This window comes from Akebia trifoliata, chromosome 4 (assembly GCF_017979445.1).
Source record: "Akebia trifoliata isolate Shusen 1 chromosome 4, ASM1797944v1, whole genome shotgun sequence".
In the NCBI taxonomy this organism is placed as follows: Eukaryota; Viridiplantae; Streptophyta; class Magnoliopsida; order Ranunculales; family Lardizabalaceae; genus Akebia; species Akebia trifoliata.
In genome coordinates this window covers 2,363,084-2,380,501 of record NC_141378.1, presented here as the reverse complement: position 1 = coordinate 2,380,501, position 17,418 = coordinate 2,363,084, and the positions used below count along the sequence as shown (strand labels likewise).

The window sequence follows — 17,418 nt, the reverse complement described above, 5'->3', positions numbered from 1 at the left end:
GTAAAAAGGAAAATCAAAAGTTTTTTTTGCTATAAGTTGAAAATAAGGGTATTTGGATTTTTTTATTAATCTTTTAAGACAACTGAAGTCAAGGAAGGCATGGTGAGTGTGTCATCCGATTCTGAATTGAGTCGTGATGTAGAGCGATATCCCCGTCCACACAATTTGATAGGGAAAAAATGCATTGGGCTGCATGAACAAATTGTTTAGGAGCTTGAGGTTTTTAAATACCAATTAAAACATGCCACCTATCCTATTTATTTATTATTTTATTTTATTTTACGTTTGTAAAGGGACACGGTATTGGATCCTAACTCTTCTTAATTAGGTTCAGTTCGGTTCGATTCCTAAGAAACTTAGAACCATAATCATTAATATTAGTTCGATTCCGATTCTTGTAAGTTCTGGGTCCGATTCCAAAATAAATAGTACCGGAACCGTAAAAATTTACGAGTACCTACCAATTTCGATTCTCAAGAATCGAATGAGAAAAAAAATATTTCAAATCATTATAATAAAAAATTTCCTTCAAAATATTAACATATCATCAATAAAATTATTAACTTAGTTATAATTTGTTATATTAAATATAAAAATTAATGATTTTTTTCAAAAGTAAAAAATTTATCTTTGTTAAAAGTAATAATTTTTTAGAAGAATACCTCATTTTAAACTTTAATTGATAATTTATATGAAAAATTGAAAAATTATATATAACATGTATTTATTTTCAAATAAAAAATACCTTAAATCTTCTATAGTATGAAAATAAATTAATTCCGGGTATCTGCGGTTTGATTCGAGTTCCATTTATTTTGGAACCTAACTATTTCGATTCCTATTGGTTCGATTCCGTTTTAAACCCGGCTCTAATCGATTCGAATAAAAAAGGATCCGGAACCAGGGTTTTTTATTCCAATTCCGGTTCGGATTCGGTTAAATGGGTACCCATTGACACCCCTATTTAATTATCTCCCTGTTCTATTAAAACCCTCGCTCCCTTGCTAATCTCTCTCTCTCTCTCTCTCTCAACAATGGCGGGTGGAAAGGTCTCCTTCAAAGTCACACTAACATCCGACCCAAAACTTCCCTTCAAAGTGTAAGTCAAGAGCTTTTCTAGGGTTTCATCTTTCTAATTGTAACCATCTCTTTGTCTGATTTTGTTTAATTTGTGTTGCAGTTTCAGCGTTCCAGAGGCAGCCCCTTTTACTGCAGTTCTGAAATTCGCTGCAGAGGAATTCAAAGTACCTCCGCAAACCAGTGCCATCATCACCAACGGTACCCATTTCTTCTCTCTCTCTCTCTCTTACTTTAATTTCTTAATAACCCTTTGAAAATTTTGATTTTGGGGTTCAACATTATGATTTTATGCTAATTATATTTATGGATTTGGTTCTCTCATCTTCTTTGTCCTTTCGAGCTTTATTGCCTGTTTTGATTGCTCATTTTGCACCCATAAAAAAGCAATTATTTTGCTTCTAAGAAAGACCTTTAAAAAAAATGGTCCAGGAAGTAATTTCTTTGCTTAAAAGGAAGATTTTTTTTAAAAAAAAAAAAAAAAGGTTCCAGGTCAGCATGAAGGAGGGTTGAATTGGTTTTGGCAGTATTCTTTAAAAATGTGTCTCTTTACATGGATTGGATTCAAATTCATTGAGTTGAATATCAAATTGATCTGAAAACTCATTTGTACTCTTTCCATCAGATGGGTACAATTTGTTACGTCTACATAAGTATTTATGTTAATTCTGTTTATGGGTACAATTCACCGTCATCCTTCTTTGCAAGCTTTATCACCTGTTTGGATTCCCACTGTTGCACCCAATTTTTTTCTTAAGAATTCTTAAAAAAAAAAAAAAATTGTTTTTGGGTTTGAAATTAGTTATCCAAGCAGTCCCTTAGGATTGTATTACTGCTTCCAAGTCTGAATGAAAGAGGGTTGAGTGGGGTTGAAGGCATGCTGAATTTTTTTTTTGACAAAACTCTTTAAATGGATTCCTGTTTATTGGGTTGAATGGTGAATTTATCTGGAATCCTGTTTGTACAGTTTGCATCAGATTAGGTGCTAGTTGAAATGATATGTTATGTGGGACCCAAGCGGAAGCCCTTATTCATATATTTTCGCTATGCTCTTAAATTCTCAATCGAGTTTTTCACTTCGTCAAAGTTGTGAACATTAAGTAAATTTCTAAGTGGGTGGTATTGGTCAAGTTTAATAATTCGAATTATGTTATTTGGGGTTTCAACTTTTAAATAAAGTTGCTATCTTCATTTGGACTGCTTATTTGGTTGGGATTGTAAACATTGATCACTTGATTAATTGCAAAAAAAGTTAATTTTTTGTTTTTTTGATAATGTGTAAAGCTAGTCGAAATTTTGCTAATCCTATTCAAGTGTGATGATGATAATATGGGATTTACTAGATTTTATTGAGGGCAATGATGGACTTCTCGGGGGTTAATCCAACTCCTGCCTTTTCCCCTAGAATTTGTGTGCTCTAGAGTTTCTTTTTGTTTGCTGTTCATTGGGATCCTTGGACGGAAAGAAACTTTAGGGTTTTGACGGAAAAGTGGAGGATGTGCAGGCCATTATTTTTTATGTTAGAGCTGAAACGTTCACATAAAACAGAAGATGTGGCTCTAAACATAATTGAATAGAGGAACATGATTTGTTTATTTGTCCCCAAATCTTTGAGGTAAAGTAGAAGATGGGTGGGTTTTGGGGGGGGGGGGGGAGGTTGTTTGTGTCATTTAGCATCTTTTGTGTAGCTCTCTTCAACTCAGACAATATATATTGTTTTGATTGAGTAAATCTATGCTTATAAAAAACACCAACATTTGTGTAAAAACAATATTTCAGGTGCATTCTCTTTCTAGTTTTCCTATAACTGGTTATAATATTCAATCAGGTTTTGATTTTTGACCTAGGAATCCTCCTAGTTCTAGGTGGACCCATTAAATTGTGGCTCTCACCTCCTGCTTTTAATCTAATCGTAACTTGTAAGGCTGTGTTTTTCATGAGCATGGTCACACTTTGATGAAACCAGACTAAATTTCTACATTTTCAAGTTATAGAAATATGGCTGCATTACAGATGTTGGATTTTGATTTTAAATGATGTTTTTATTTTGATTTTTTTTCATTTGTTTCTGTTAATTAATTTGGCAGCTCCTTTTATTTCTTATGCAGATGGTGTGGGCATCAACCCTCAGCAAAGTGCGGGTACGCCAATTTTTCTTTTCTTTTGTTGTTTAGTTTTGTGTTTTAGATGTCATCAGCATTTGCTCTATGTTTCTCCCTTCTCGAAATACGTAGTCACTTTGATTATTTTTTAATTATGTAGCTTTAGATTATATGGAATTGGGTGTGACAGGGTTATAGAAATAAAATTGGATAAATGGATTTGAAATGAAGATGCGCATCTACCAATGTTATGATAACCTAGCTTTGAAATTTGATCTGATATAAACAGAGTAACCTATGGATCTATTCATTGATAATGGATAAAATATGTGGATGTAGATACACAAAACCGAAACCTGCAATGTGGGTGTAGAAGGAAATTTGTGGTTCACATGGAACCCATCTTTGCAACACTTGTTTTCTACTTGCAAAGGTATACGTAGGAGTGTCAGAAACACACGAGTATAAAGAAATGATAAAAAATTTAAGCAATCCCAGTAAATTTTCAGTGCCCACAAACAGAAAAATCCAAGTCTCACTCAAGATTCAAGGTTGTGGGGTTTTAAGGTATGAATCGTGATGAGATATGGACAAGTTACACTTCAAGCCATGCCTAGTTCATGTTAATTGGATTTGTGCCGTAGTAGTACCTCTTCATAACATGGTTACAAGAAATGCAATTCCCTTACTGATAGGAAGGCCCAGTAGAATTGGATGGAGACAGTGAAATCAAATATGAACTCACTCTCAATGACAGAAGACTTGGCTTCAGATTGAGTGGAATGGAGGAACACGATTCGTCTAGCCGACCCCAAACCTTTGGGAGAAGGCTTTGTTGTTTTTTAGTGTGAATTTAATTTATACAAGTGTTACCTATATCTTCTTTCTCATTTTCATTCTTGACTAATTTTAATTATTGTTAAAATTTTGGAAAAAAGAGGTTTCTTGTTATTTTTCCTGTTCTTCATATGTTTTTTCAACCTAACATCCACGCTTAATACAGTCTGACACTAAAGTGTTCATCTTTGTAGATTTCTGGTTACATATGTTACTAAATGTAGTGCTTAGAACCTTTATATATGAAATATTCAATGGAAACATTATAAAGAAGAAAAAATAAATTTTAGATACTTAAATGATTCCTTTGCAAATTTAATTGTTGGTTTTCAGGTAATGTCTTCCTTAAACATGGGTCCGAACTGCGTTTGATTCCCCGTGATAGAGTTGGAGCTTCAGGAGAGCATTAATCTCTTAAATGATGCATGGTTATAAGAGTGAAGAAAGATTTTCTATGTATTTCCCTTACCTCACATAAAGGCAATGTTAATCGCTCGCATCTCCATATTCTGCTCTATTTAAATACTATAGACTCGGGTACGGTGTGAGGTGTAAATTGATTGTCTCTAAATAAATTTAAGAAAGAAATACATTTTACATTATGTTACCTTAATTACAATTAAGTGGGCATGTCAATGATACCATAATTTGCCTCTCTGTGTGAGTTTCTTGAAGAATTTCCCACAAAGAAGCCGTAAAAAACTCATGTAACCAGAAAAATGCGAGCTCAGCTTCTCCATTTTCTCTCAAGTATCCAAATAGAGCACTTACTCGAGCCCTTATGGGAAGCCAAACTGCCCACTTAAATTTGTCAAACCAACACTCGAGAAGAAACAGAAGACCCCCCCACCCCACACACACACACACACTCTCTCTCTCACACAAACACACACACACATGGTGTTCCATGGCACCCACACCTCCCAATAAACAATGGCTTGGTATCTCATAAAGCAGTACTCCCCTCCCAATGGTTGGGAAGGTGAACCTACAATGTTTCAACCCCTGGAAACGTGCACCACAGGCACAACGGCCACAACCCATATATAGAGGCCTATTTACGTGTTGACCTACTAATTGGGCCTCCCAAAAAGCCCAACTCTAAATGTATCGGCTCTGGCCTTGCCAGCCCAATATCTAAATGGACGTATTTATATTATGAAAACCAGTCCATGTTGGGCCGATAAAAAAATACCCGGCTAATTAAAACACATGCTCTATCATTGGGTTTTCCGTCTTCCTCTCATTCTTGTAGGCCATTCAACTTAAATTACTCGAAATATTCCTCGATATTTGAATGTTGGGTATACTCAAAGTTTTAAAACTCTTTTTTTTTTTTTTTCGGCTTATTGAATTCAGAAAATCTAAAACGCCATCTTAACTCTTTATCTCCTTCATGGAGGATGTTTATGGATTTGAAACGTATTATGGGATCTTTACGCCATTGTGGACGAACTCAAGCTTTCAAACATGGAAAATCACTCCATTCTCACTTGATAAAACTTGGGTATTTGAAGAACGTGTACACCGCGAATAATTTGATTGCAATGTACGAAGATTTCACCCTTTTAGGAGACGCACGAAAACTGTTTGATGAAATGCCTGAGAGAAACGTGGTCAGTTGGACCACCTTGATCTCGGCGTATACCACTGCAGGTAGTCCTGTTGAGGCTCTGAGAATCTTTACTCGGATGTCCGAGTCCGAATTGGAGGCACCCAATAACTTCACATTTTCTGCTGCCCTGAAAGCATGCGCTTTGGTGGGGAATCTCGAATTGGGTAAGTTGATCCATAGAAGTGTTGTTAGAGCTAAGTTGCAATTTGATACAGTTTTGATGAACTCCCTTATGGACATGTATGTTAAATGTGGGAGCTTGGGTGACGCCCGACAAGTTTTCGATTCGATTTTTCCTGTTACTTTGAATTCATGGAACACGATAATTGATGGGTATGCTAAGGTCGGTTGGATGGAAGAAGCGGTGAATCTATTTCGTCAAATGCCTGAACCTGATATTGTTTCATGGAACACAATCATTGCTGGATTTTCTCTCGATGACAATCCACGGGCTCTTGAATTTGTATATTTTATGCATAGAGAAGGCGTAAAGCTCGATCTGTTCACGTTCCCTTGTGCTCTAAAAACTTGTGGTTGTTGGAATTTAGTTACTAAGGGGAAACAAATTCATTGCTATGTGGTCAAATCTGGTTTTGAGTCTGATAGTTTTACCATGTCGGCTCTTGTCGATATGTATGCAAAATGTGGTGAAGTCGTTGAAGCAGAAAAGCTGTTTGTCGAGTATTCAAGCAAAAAAGGGTCTGTTCATGATAATTTGGTACTTTGGAATTCAATGCTTTCTGGGTATGTTGTTAATGAACTAAATGTTGCCGCATTTGATCTGGTTTCTCAAATCTATAAATCGGGTGCACCTCTTGACTCCTATACTTTTAGTAGTGTTTTGAAGGCCTGTATTAACTCTTGTGATTGGAGACTTGGGCTTCAAATCCATGGTTTAATTGTCACCTATGGGTATGAATTAGATTATGTTGTTGGAAGCATTCTCATAGATTTCCACGCAAAGCATGGGAACACTAGGCATGCATTGGGATTGTTTAAAAGGCTTCCTAAGAAGGATGTAGTTGCATGGGCTGGTTTGATTGCAGCGTGTGCTCTAAATGGGTCAAACCTTCTAGCTTTTTCACTTTTCAGAGATATGGTTTATTTGGATCTTGAAGTGGATCAGTTTGCTGTTTCAACTGTCCTTAAAGCTTGTTCTAGTCTTGCAGGAATTGAAGGCGGGAAACAAGTTCATGCATATTGTATTAAAAGTGGGTATGGATTGGAGGAGATAACAGTGACCTCTCTCATTGATATGTACACAAAATGCGGTGGAATTGATGATGCATTAAGTTTGTTTCATGGAGTGACAGAGAGAGATACCGTGTGTTGGACAGGGATTATTGTGGGGTGCGGGCAGAATGGAAGAGCAAAGGAGGCAATTGAGTTCCTCCATGAGATGGTAAAATCGGGAGTAAAGCCAAATGAGATCACTTTTCTAGGTGTTCTTTCAGCATGCCGACATGGTGGTTTAGTTGAGGAAGCATTAGTGCTTTTTAAGTGCATGGAAGTAGAGCACGGACTAGAACCACGTTTGGAGCATTATTGTTGCATGGTTGACCTTCTCGGTAGAGCTGGATTTTTTGAAGAGGCCGAGAAGTTAATTGTAGATTCACCGTACAAGGATGATGGAACCATGTGGGGCTCCTTGCTTTGGTCTTGTGGAATTCACTCCAATGCTACACTTAGTAATCGCATTGCCATATACCTTCCAGCAATCTCTCCAGGAGAGGTTTCAATCTATGTGACTCTCTCAAATATTTACGCTAGTTTGGGAATGTGGGAGGATTCGACAAAACTGAGAGAAGTTATCAAAGGAGTGGGTATTAAGGAAATGGGAAGAAGTTGGATTGAGGTCAGGAGCTAAGAAATGCCACCCAAATACACGGCATGGTAAAACTTGAGCAGCTCTAGAACTCAGGATGGAAAAGATGGACACGGGTGATGGATCAATCATTTATGTGAGGTCAGGAACTAAGAAATGCCACCCAAAGACATGGCATGGTAAAACTCGAGCACTCTGGAACTAGGGATGGAAAAGATGGACACCGGTGATGGATCAATCATTTATGTGTGGTTAATAATCAAGCAATCTGGGTATACTCTAATTGGACCATGCACAATTGGAGCTGTTTGAAAATTCAGCAATTTACACAATTTGAACTCTCCAAGCAACCAATGTTGGATAACTCTTCTATTGAAGGCTGGCTCGCCAGGTAGTGTTCTCACATCAAGTTGCAATATGTGTCTGTTATTGCAAGCTCCGCCATTTCAATATAACCCCCAAGATCGGTGGAAAAACTGGGTAAGATAAAATTAGAAATGAATGCATTCAAGAAAATGTAGGAGTAGCTTCCAATCAGCAATGAACTAAGAGAAAATCGATTGAGATGGTTTGGGTATGTTCAACGGAGGTTGTTTACTGCCCCAGTTAGAAGAATATTCAAGTTAAGGTCTTAAAAAAGTGAGAGGAAGACCCAAAAGAATGTGAATGGAGCTAGTGAAGGCAGAAATTTGACGAAGATAGTAAGAGTTGAATGGCAAAATAGGATTCATTTTGGAATTATTTTCTGAAAACCATTGATGGAAGTTGGCACAACAAATGCTTTATAGATCATCATAGACAATACTGCGGTTTTCAAGCCAGTGGAAATGCTTGTTGGGGTGCTATACCTGAAATATTGTGTGCAATGTTCTACACAATTTATCAAGTTTTCATCAATCATTGTTTCTAAAAGCAAAGCTTGGTTGCACTTTTGTTTAATCAATGTTTTTTACTGGTGAAGATAGATGGGCAGAGGGCCCCTGCTTGGTGAGCAATAAATCATCAAAAATGTAAATATTTGTAATGGATACAGTGTTTATATATGATTGGTGACAATGTTGTCCTTTCAAATAATTATGCCTGAATCCACATTTATAACACAAATCAGTTATATAAAAAAACTGCAACAAAAGAATAGCTGCCACTCACATATAATGCTGCTTTTTAACACTGCAAATCCAGTATTCCATTTATCAAAAAGATAACAGAGGATAACAAAGAACACTGCATGTGACTCTATGGCAATTCGCAATCTTTAATCATTGTGTTTGGATAGCTGGCCATGGATTGCCAAATTGCCAACACTAACTCTTAGCAGAATAGTGAGCAAATCAGTGTCCTTTCTCAATGGTTGGATTCTCAGATTGTCCTGAAAAGATCCAAACCATCGAGAAAGAACATTTAGGCTGAATACCATACACGTATTGACACTGAGATTACATTAAACATTGCTTTCAAAATAAAAGTTCCCATTGTTTTGTAACACCTTGACATCAATTGAGGTGCACACTAATCATGAGTTGAGATGATAAAGGATGAAATATTAATATCTGGCAGCTTCTATGCAAATTTCCTTGATTGATCATAGAAGCTGAACACCTTAAGTGTAGGAACAGAGACAACCTATATCAATTCAATAAATTACAAAAATATACAACCAAAAACATGTAATCTACTCAGCTCAATGAATAACAAAAACATCCAAAGCATTAGGTGCTCTCTGCTTTTCTTTCCTCTTTAAAAGAACACCTGAAACCAGCTGGTAGAGATCACGTGGAATTCCAAACAAAATAATGAAACAAAATCATAAAATACACTTCTTAAGCTGATGTTTATACTTTACATGCTTGGGGTCTATTACTCTTTCTCAAGGTTTGCCAGGTGTCGCAGGAGTTGAGAGCAAAGACTTGTCACTTGCGACAGCAAAACACAATGGTCTTGTGATGTAGAGAAATGAGATGTTATATGAGGGTCAGGGTCCATAAGGAGCTGTTGAATTTGAGAACACAAACTCGATGCTTTATGATCATTCTCATAAGCTTCAGAAATCTGCTGAAGCAGTTTACAACCATGGTCTTGGGGTGAGGACAATTGGGATGGTATTGGAGGAACAAGAAAGGGATGCTGAAGTAACTGAGGTATTCGCCACCTGTCATTGCGCTCCCATGAAAGACAATTCTTCATTAGATCGAGTAACCATGGGTTTGAAACTGGTTCATATGTAATCTCATGGTTTCTATCTGTTATGACCTTAAATTTGGCCCAAAATGTCTTGTATTCAGAAAATGGTGTCCTCCCATAGACCATTTGGTACAAGATGCAGCCGAGAGACCAAATATCAGATGGCCGACCGCACTTGATTGTGTTTCCGTCTGCATCGTTCTCATTACAAAGGAATGCTTCAGGAGACATGTAGTTCAGCGTACCAACCTGTAGTAGTAGATATTAAGATGAGTAATTTGTTGTTGTTTTTTTTTTTTTTTTTAAACATATTTTCGTAATATGTTGATGAAGATGATTGTTAAAATCATGTTTATTCATTAATTTATGTCAGGTAAAATCGTTTTTGGTATCCTTTAGGTTTAGTACTACACATTGCTCCACTATGTGAAGGAGGTTAGATCTCTGTATAATACACCAAATTCAATAAAACTAATTTTCTTAACATATATACGAAGTAAGTGAACGAAACCTGTGAGTCACGTTGGATGTTAGTCGTATCACTCATTATAGCTTTGGCAATGCCAAAATCAATCAACTTGAGTGAGCCTCTGACAAGAAGGAAGTTGGCTGGCTTCAAGTCTGAGTGTACAATGCGTTCCTCATGTATTGTGTTTACAGCTTGAAGTATTTGCTGCCAAAACAGAACACATCAGCATTTTTCCATATAGAAAATCGAAAGACTGATCAAGTGTTGTCTTATGATCAAGAAGTTCATATACAATGATCTTCAAGGGAATATGACTTGCAAAACTATATTTCCAGGCCAACCAGCTTCAGATGAGACAAAATGGAACTCTATTTTTGCATTTGAGAACCTTAAATAGGCTTGAATTGATTTAAGAGATTGGCAAAAGGATCACCTGGAACAACAGATTAGACTGAAGTAACAAATTAATGCGAAAACAGAAAGGAATGCACAAATAAATAAACTTAGACTTAGAGAATTTGTGTTTGGTCATTCCAATGCCTTTCAAAAATGATGTTCTTTTATAATAATGTTCTTCTGTCTGATAGAACACTAATGTAGCTCTCACTGAATATAAATTTGGCTAGAGTCATCAAGCATAAAATACAGCTTTTGCTGTAAATAAATATTTGTACAATTTATGGTAGCAGCATGTGAATATAAAGAATCACCATTCTTACAAAAAATTCTAGAGTTGATCAAGTGAATGAGGCAACAAAATAATTCCTGAAACAGAAACAAGAGATAATTTCACTAAATTCGAGGGTGGGGGGAGGGGGGAAAGAAGGCAGGCAGGCTTTAAGCCAACATGCAGTTTCCCCAACACACATTTCTACTCATCAGAAATCATGTTTAAATTTTTTACCGTGTAAAATGTGTGTTGAGTGTATTACAAAAATTTACATCATGTCTGTGTAATTGGTCGATAGTCATAAAAATGTTGCAAAAGTATTAGAGGAAAAGAGAGAAATGTCAGAAATGCCCATCAAGAAGTGACAAATGCAGTTAACACTTCAGAGCTTGAATAAATTATAAGCTGACAAAAAGCAAAATGGATGGGGAATTTAATGAATAGACAGTAAGAAGATGCTGTGAATAACAATAAAACCAAGTAAACAAGAATTCAGATTTCAATAAAATTCCGCTTCATCAAAATTAGGAAATTGTCTCCTATATATGCAAAACAGGTCATGCAATTTCTGGAAATGGAAGTTAAGAAGTGAAGCACATGAGGTTGGATCAAAGGAAAACTTCTCTTTTGCCATTTTTGGGAGTTTCTCAAAAGAAGGTAACTCTAAGACTGGCCTCTTGAAACTGGTTTATACTGCTAGACAAAATCATGTTTCCACCTTCAGGAGTCGTTGTCTAAGGCAACTGTTATGTGAACCATCATCAGTAAATTTTCTAATCACATGTAAATCACTAGGTACAATTCACAATCATGAATTAGGGCGAGGTGTGGATTAATACCTGCCAATAAAACCGAAGCCAGTTCTCATCTATATTCCAACTGGAGCTATCCATTTCTTTCCATTTCAGTGAAAGCATATGAGCCAAATCAATTTCTCCATATTCAAGTACCATGTAAATATATGCATCATCCCTGATTCTCCCATCCTTAATATTCATGGAACAATTCAGTACCTGGGCGAGCAAAATTTCATCTGTCACCTAGGAAGGAGCCACCTGATATCATTAGTGCTAATGAATAACATACAGGATGATAAAACAGAAATATATCGTTAGACTTGAACATAGAATAGAAATATTAGCCAACTTGAAAGGGTCCCTTCCACTAAGATTTTGGTTTGTAATCATTTGTATGCATGTGTGTTGTCTGATTGATAGCACTTAGGTAGAACCACACAAAAAAAAGGCTTCTATCTAAGGGTACATACATTTGCTCCATATAGGAGGAAATACTAGTACGAATGTTGCACTTGTACAATCGATATGGATATAGTGCAACCATCGATATGGATAGATATTGATGAAGTCAAATTTCAACATCATGTGTCAAGCTTTCTTAATGCAAATAGCACCGGATCATTCCTCCCAATAAGGGAAGGCTATGTAAGACATGTGAGAAGAAAAAAAACACCAAGGTCAACACCTAGAAGAAGAAAATAATAAATTAACTATTTTAGAAAACAAGTTTTTACTATGTATAGTAATATCCTATAACAAACTACATCAAATTTTTTTCAAAAATGTTTGAAAAAATTTAAACGATGTAGAAATTTCATAAACTAGGTAAGGCATCTCCATTGATGATGATGTCAGATCTAAAAACCAAGTCCTAAAAGAAAGATCTCTACATTCCTTGAAAGGGGATGACCATTGATAACAACAGCCTGAAGGTCTTCTACCTTGCTTCCAAACACCCTTCAATTCCCTTTCTTTCTACATACCCCCATGGCAAACAGGAGTGTGCTTTTGTAGCTTGATGAAAACGGGAGAGTGTTTCTAATAACATTAATCATTTCATAACATTCCAAAGAAAATTAACATAAAATTTTCAATTACATGGAATTGTGATATTTCCACATTGGTTAAACTATTTCAATTTTCTAAGCTAACCAAAATAGACACAAACATCAAAGTTTAACACCTAGTTCATGAATTGATTAACTATATCACAAGTCAAGGAATAGCTGAGGTCAAAGACATTTACCACCCTATGCTAGACTCCTCAATTCACCTATACCCATGTGTTTTTACTTTCTAGATAAATTATTTGCAGATTGCCACAGTGTCATTATTTAACTAAACCCAATAGTAAACAACAAATATTTATGAGACGACCAATAAGGATCTAAACTTGGTAAAGATTTCTCAAAGTAATTAATTAGACTAATGTTTGCACATTGCATTGATGAGAAGTGTTTGTACCTCATAATCAATCAGTTGTATGATGTTGGTCTTTCCCTTTAACCTGTTTAGATATTCAATCTCTTGACAAAACCCATAAGCAGTAGAGTAATCACGACCTTTAAGCTTGATCCTTTTAAGGGCATAAACAGTACAATCTGACGATATGACCTTGTAAACCTCACTACTTCCTCCGCTACCTATCTTTCCAAGCTTTTGATAGAGCTTCCCATGAACTTTAAAGAATAAATCTGGATTATAATTCTTCTTACGAGGAACCGATGCTCGTTTGTTACTTGCAGCATTTTCTGGTTTAACAGATTTGGAAGATTCCAGTTTCACATCTGAAGATGAGTTTGTCGTCATTGGAGCCTGAGATTGCACATTAGTAACATCACCCGAAAACTCTTTTGGTTTAGCTGACCTATCTTCGATAAGAGAAGAACCCAACCCATCACTTTCCTTCGATACTAATCCTTGTTGATCCTTTGACATAACATGACCCCTAACACCTACTGGGGTCTCTAAACCAGAGATAGACACTTGAGTTGGGGCGGATGACGTGTCAGCTAACATCGTGCTGGTGGGCTGAAATGTGTGACACGGTGGTTGCACGGGATCTCCTTGAGTTGTACGATGAGGGTTCACATTAAGTCCTTCCAAAGGTTCTATTTCCATATGAGAACTACTATCTTGACATGAACGAGAGTTATAGGTTGTAGAATTCACCATTGGTGCAGATTTCGAGTGGATTGATGTTGTGGTCATGCACGATGAGCCCACAACTGATGATTGAGTCATGGGAAGGCTTATGTCCTTCCCATGAAGTTCATGGAATTGACGCTGCTGACCTTGCACCAGTGTGTTTCTCTTTGCTAATAAAGAATAAATCCCAACATCTGACCTCAAACTGATGTCAGACATTTCCGTTTGCTGAAAATCCCTCTGTTTCAGTTCGTGATCGTTAACAGCTGGCATCTCTCCCTGATTGCTCGCATCCCATTCCATCTCTGCCAATTCAAGAGAACCCATATGAGACAACAATGTTTCTTTCATCGATACCTGCATAAACAGAGCAATAGAAAATTATGCAAAACATATTGCAGCCAAAGCTACTTACTCTCACAATTTGCAGGTTCACCCAAATAAAATTGAACCTTCTTCTGAGGCTCAATGGTTGAAATGTGTTGAGGTGCAACACTTGAGGATGGAAAAAAGTGATCATTTTTACAATCATGGACGGGATTAGTTTCGTTTTTCTGCAAACCAAAGGGATCATTGGTCTCATTGTAGGTTTTTGTTGTAGTACACATAATTGAAGGCGGAGCATATGAAGAATCATTAGGGTTTTCTGCAGCAACAGCAATGTTCTTCCTCTGCTCAATCAACTCATGTGGTGCTTTACCCTCTTTTGACACCACATCATTAGAACTACTAGTACCAACCACATTACCGGTGTCGGAAGTAGAGGTTTTCAACAGTTCTCTTTGGGGAACCAAAATTCGCGTTGGTCGAATACTACTGGACTGCATTGCACCTGAAAATGTCTCATAGCAAACCGAATTAACAAACACTAATTTTATACTTTTAGTCTGCATTCTGTATTGGAATCGAAAAAACTGTTTTTTTTCAAACCTTGAACACTAGATAACTAATATAAAAAAAAAAACCCTAATTTTAGATTTTTATTCCGTACTCCGTATTGGAAATGAAATAAAATTCTATTTTTCCAAACCTTAAACGTTAACTATTAAAGAAAAAAAAAATCCTAATTTTAGATTTTTAGTTCTGTACTCTGTGTTGTAAATGAAATAAAATCCTAAATTTTTACAAACCTTGAAAGTTCAAACTAGCAAAAATCAAAACCCTAGAGAGGGAGAGAGATACCAAGAGGTCTGTGACGCTTGAAAGCGGCTTGAACATGCCGGAGGAAATCGGATGACGAAGATGAAGAGATGGAGGAGCGAGAAGGGTGGGCCTTAGACAATATCGGACGGTGGAGATCATTAGTTGATGAAGGTGGGGCCGGAAGGTCAGCCTCCCTCTCCATGGCCAGATCTCAACGGCATCTCTGATCCGCGAAGAGGAAACAAAAGATGTTGTGAAAAGCTTCAGATGGGGAAATCTAGGGTTTTTCCCATGAGTTCAGCGAAGCTGATTTTGCTCTGAATTGTGATTCCATGGAGGAGGATTTGCTGTTTGCAGATTGGGGCAGAGAAATGGCGGAAAGACGCAAAGTTTAAATGAGAAAAACACATATTTTGTTGCTGCTCCGAATTTTAGGTGACTATTTGAAATACAGCCCTCTATGTTGTCAAGTTGATGACATGCATCTTGTTCCTTAGTCTTCTCTTGTGGACTAATAAATTGACCCAAATGCCCTCATCTTCAATCTTAATTCCTTTCATTTTTCAAATTGTTTGACCTCTAATTAATAATTTTTAACATATTCAATCTCATCTATAATCCATTATTTCCAACTCTCCTTAACCCCCTCCTAGCATACCCTTCATTTTTCTATGCAAAATTCTATCATCTATGTATTTTTCCAAAAATCCTATTTTGTTCCAAGTTTGAAGGTTATAAAGATAATTAGTTTTGATAAGAAAAATCAAAGGTTTTATTATACGTGTTGAAGATGCAAGTATTTAAGTCATTTCATATTTTTGCAATGCACAACGTGGGATTTTGAAATTCCTGGCATATGCAAGAGGAAAATGTTGAGGATGAGGGCATGTAAGTCATTTCATATATGTTGTGGCATATGATAGTAAAATTTTGCAAGAAGTTATTTTTTTTCTCAAAATTTATTTTTCTATCTTATTGAGAGAAGAAAAAAAATCTCCTACTTGACCCTTACGCTGTGCTTGGATTGAGAGAAATGGAGAGAAGAGAAGAGAAAATAAATGCCTTCCTCTCTATTTCTCTTGTTTGGATTGTTAAGTGGGGAGAGAAGAGAAACGAATTGGAGAGAAGAGGAGAGAAAAGTAGGTGAATTTTCTTTCTCTCCAAAAGTTCAGAGAGAAAGCCTTTTAAAATATTTTATAATTTCAATTCTACCTTTATATCTCTTTTAAAATATTTTAAAATTCCAAAATTATCCCCCGTTCTGTCCTGTCAATCCAAACATGGTGGAGATAAATTGAGTTTCTCTTTCCTTGTCTTCTCTTAATGAGTTTCTCTTCTCTCCACTTATCTCAATCGAAACATAGCCTTAGGATCTACCTGGCTGCACTAAGAGATTAGTAGGAAATTTTTTCAAGGGAAATGTGATTTTTAGGTATATGATTATGTGAGATCTATTTTTATTGAAAATGATTTTCTCGACATGTCGAGGCATTGTAAAACATAGAAGGAGAAGGTAGAAAAAGCAGTCCAAGAGTGATACCACAACTCTGAAAATTAATTTTCTTTAAAAATGTTTTCCTTTGCAATTAAACATACTATAGAGAAATATTATTGGGAATAAACCGCAATAGTATTATAGAAACCAGCAAATACTTCTGAGGAAATCTGCTTTCATTTGCTTTAGAAAAAAAATTTCCTTGAAACCATATGGACTAAATTTTCTCTATTATTTCCTTGATAATTTCCATTTTTATCTTTTTTTTTTTTTTTTAAGACCAAATTGTGTGTTGATCATCAACACTATGTACTGTACACGCTTTTACCAAGTACCAATGTGAAGGTGGGTTCAACGAGATTTGAATTTAGGTCATGAGAACATTCTAAAAGTTTTCCGATTTTATTCAAAAATTGCAAAGTCAATTGACTAGGATTTAAGTAGCTTCTCAAGGAGTGTCACAGAGAATGTGATATTTCCATCCAAGTTTTACATTGGTTACATGGAGAACTCTGTTTCACATTAATTTGAGTTGTTAGGTTGAGTTGAGGCATTTTGTTTTCATAAAATTGATTTTCTCTTCAGTTTCATTAGAAATAAAATTATTCAATCAATGCGGATTAAGGTAGTAAGCTGACTCATTAATATTTATTTCAGCCAAAATAGAAGGTGCAATTTTTACCAAGAGTGCAACTTGGTTCAGTTTGGGGAAAAATTGAAACCGAACCAACATAGATCGATTCCACTAAATAAGAACCAGAATCGAATCAAATGCCAATAGAATTGTGGAGGATATTTTTCGTATGGCATCAGAGAGTAACACGTGGCATGATGGGATCATAAAAGGGGAACTCCAAGACTTTGATACCCAAATTCCAACCATATAGAAAAGGCATCATAGACGACGAACACCATAAGAATTTAACCATTCAAATCTCACTTCTTGATAAGGTCAGAAGATAGGAAGTCAGATGGTTAGGAAACTCGGATGCATGGGGAGACTAGCTCTGGAATTCAAAAAGAAATAGGTCGGAACACACAAGGAAGATTTGATCACAA

General features: G+C 36.2%; 3 protein-coding genes across 4 annotated transcripts; 2 read left to right on the top strand and 1 right to left on the bottom strand.

The window, feature by feature from the left end:
• The first annotated feature begins 940 nt into the window (after positions 1-940).
• On the top strand, positions 941-4,618 carry LOC147402903 (ubiquitin-fold modifier 1). The gene is made up of 4 exons (XM_086438297.1): positions 941-1,099; positions 1,181-1,278; positions 3,186-3,218; positions 4,350-4,618. The coding sequence occupies exons 1-4, from the start codon at positions 1,035-1,037 to the stop codon at positions 4,424-4,426; spliced, it is 273 nt and encodes a 90-aa protein (XP_086294423.1). The 5' UTR covers positions 941-1,034; the 3' UTR covers positions 4,427-4,618.
• Positions 4,619-4,754: 136 nt separating this feature from the next.
• Positions 4,755-8,891, top strand: LOC147402902 (Pentatricopeptide repeat (PPR-like) superfamily protein). The gene has a single exon (XM_086438296.1). The coding sequence runs from the start codon at positions 5,420-5,422 to the stop codon at positions 7,496-7,498; it is 2,079 nt and encodes a 692-aa protein (XP_086294422.1). The 5' UTR covers positions 4,755-5,419; the 3' UTR covers positions 7,499-8,891.
• A 170-nt stretch (positions 8,892-9,061) lies between these two features.
• Positions 9,062-15,284, bottom strand: LOC147402901 (serine/threonine-protein kinase MPS1-like). 2 transcript variants are annotated; one of them, XM_086438294.1, is made up of 6 exons: positions 14,904-15,284; positions 14,174-14,553; positions 13,038-14,078; positions 11,616-11,816; positions 10,149-10,310; positions 9,062-9,886 (listed from the first exon to the last, which is right to left on the bottom strand). In XM_086438294.1, the coding sequence occupies exons 1-6, from the start codon at positions 15,064-15,066 to the stop codon at positions 9,314-9,316; spliced, it is 2,520 nt and encodes an 839-aa protein (XP_086294420.1). In that variant the 5' UTR covers positions 15,067-15,284; the 3' UTR covers positions 9,062-9,313. The 2 variants fall into 2 exon arrangements, with proteins under 2 accessions (XP_086294420.1, XP_086294421.1); XM_086438295.1 differs by having other exon boundaries at positions 13,038-14,026; positions 14,137-14,553; positions 14,904-15,282.
• Between the last annotated feature and the right edge of the window lie 2,134 nt (positions 15,285-17,418).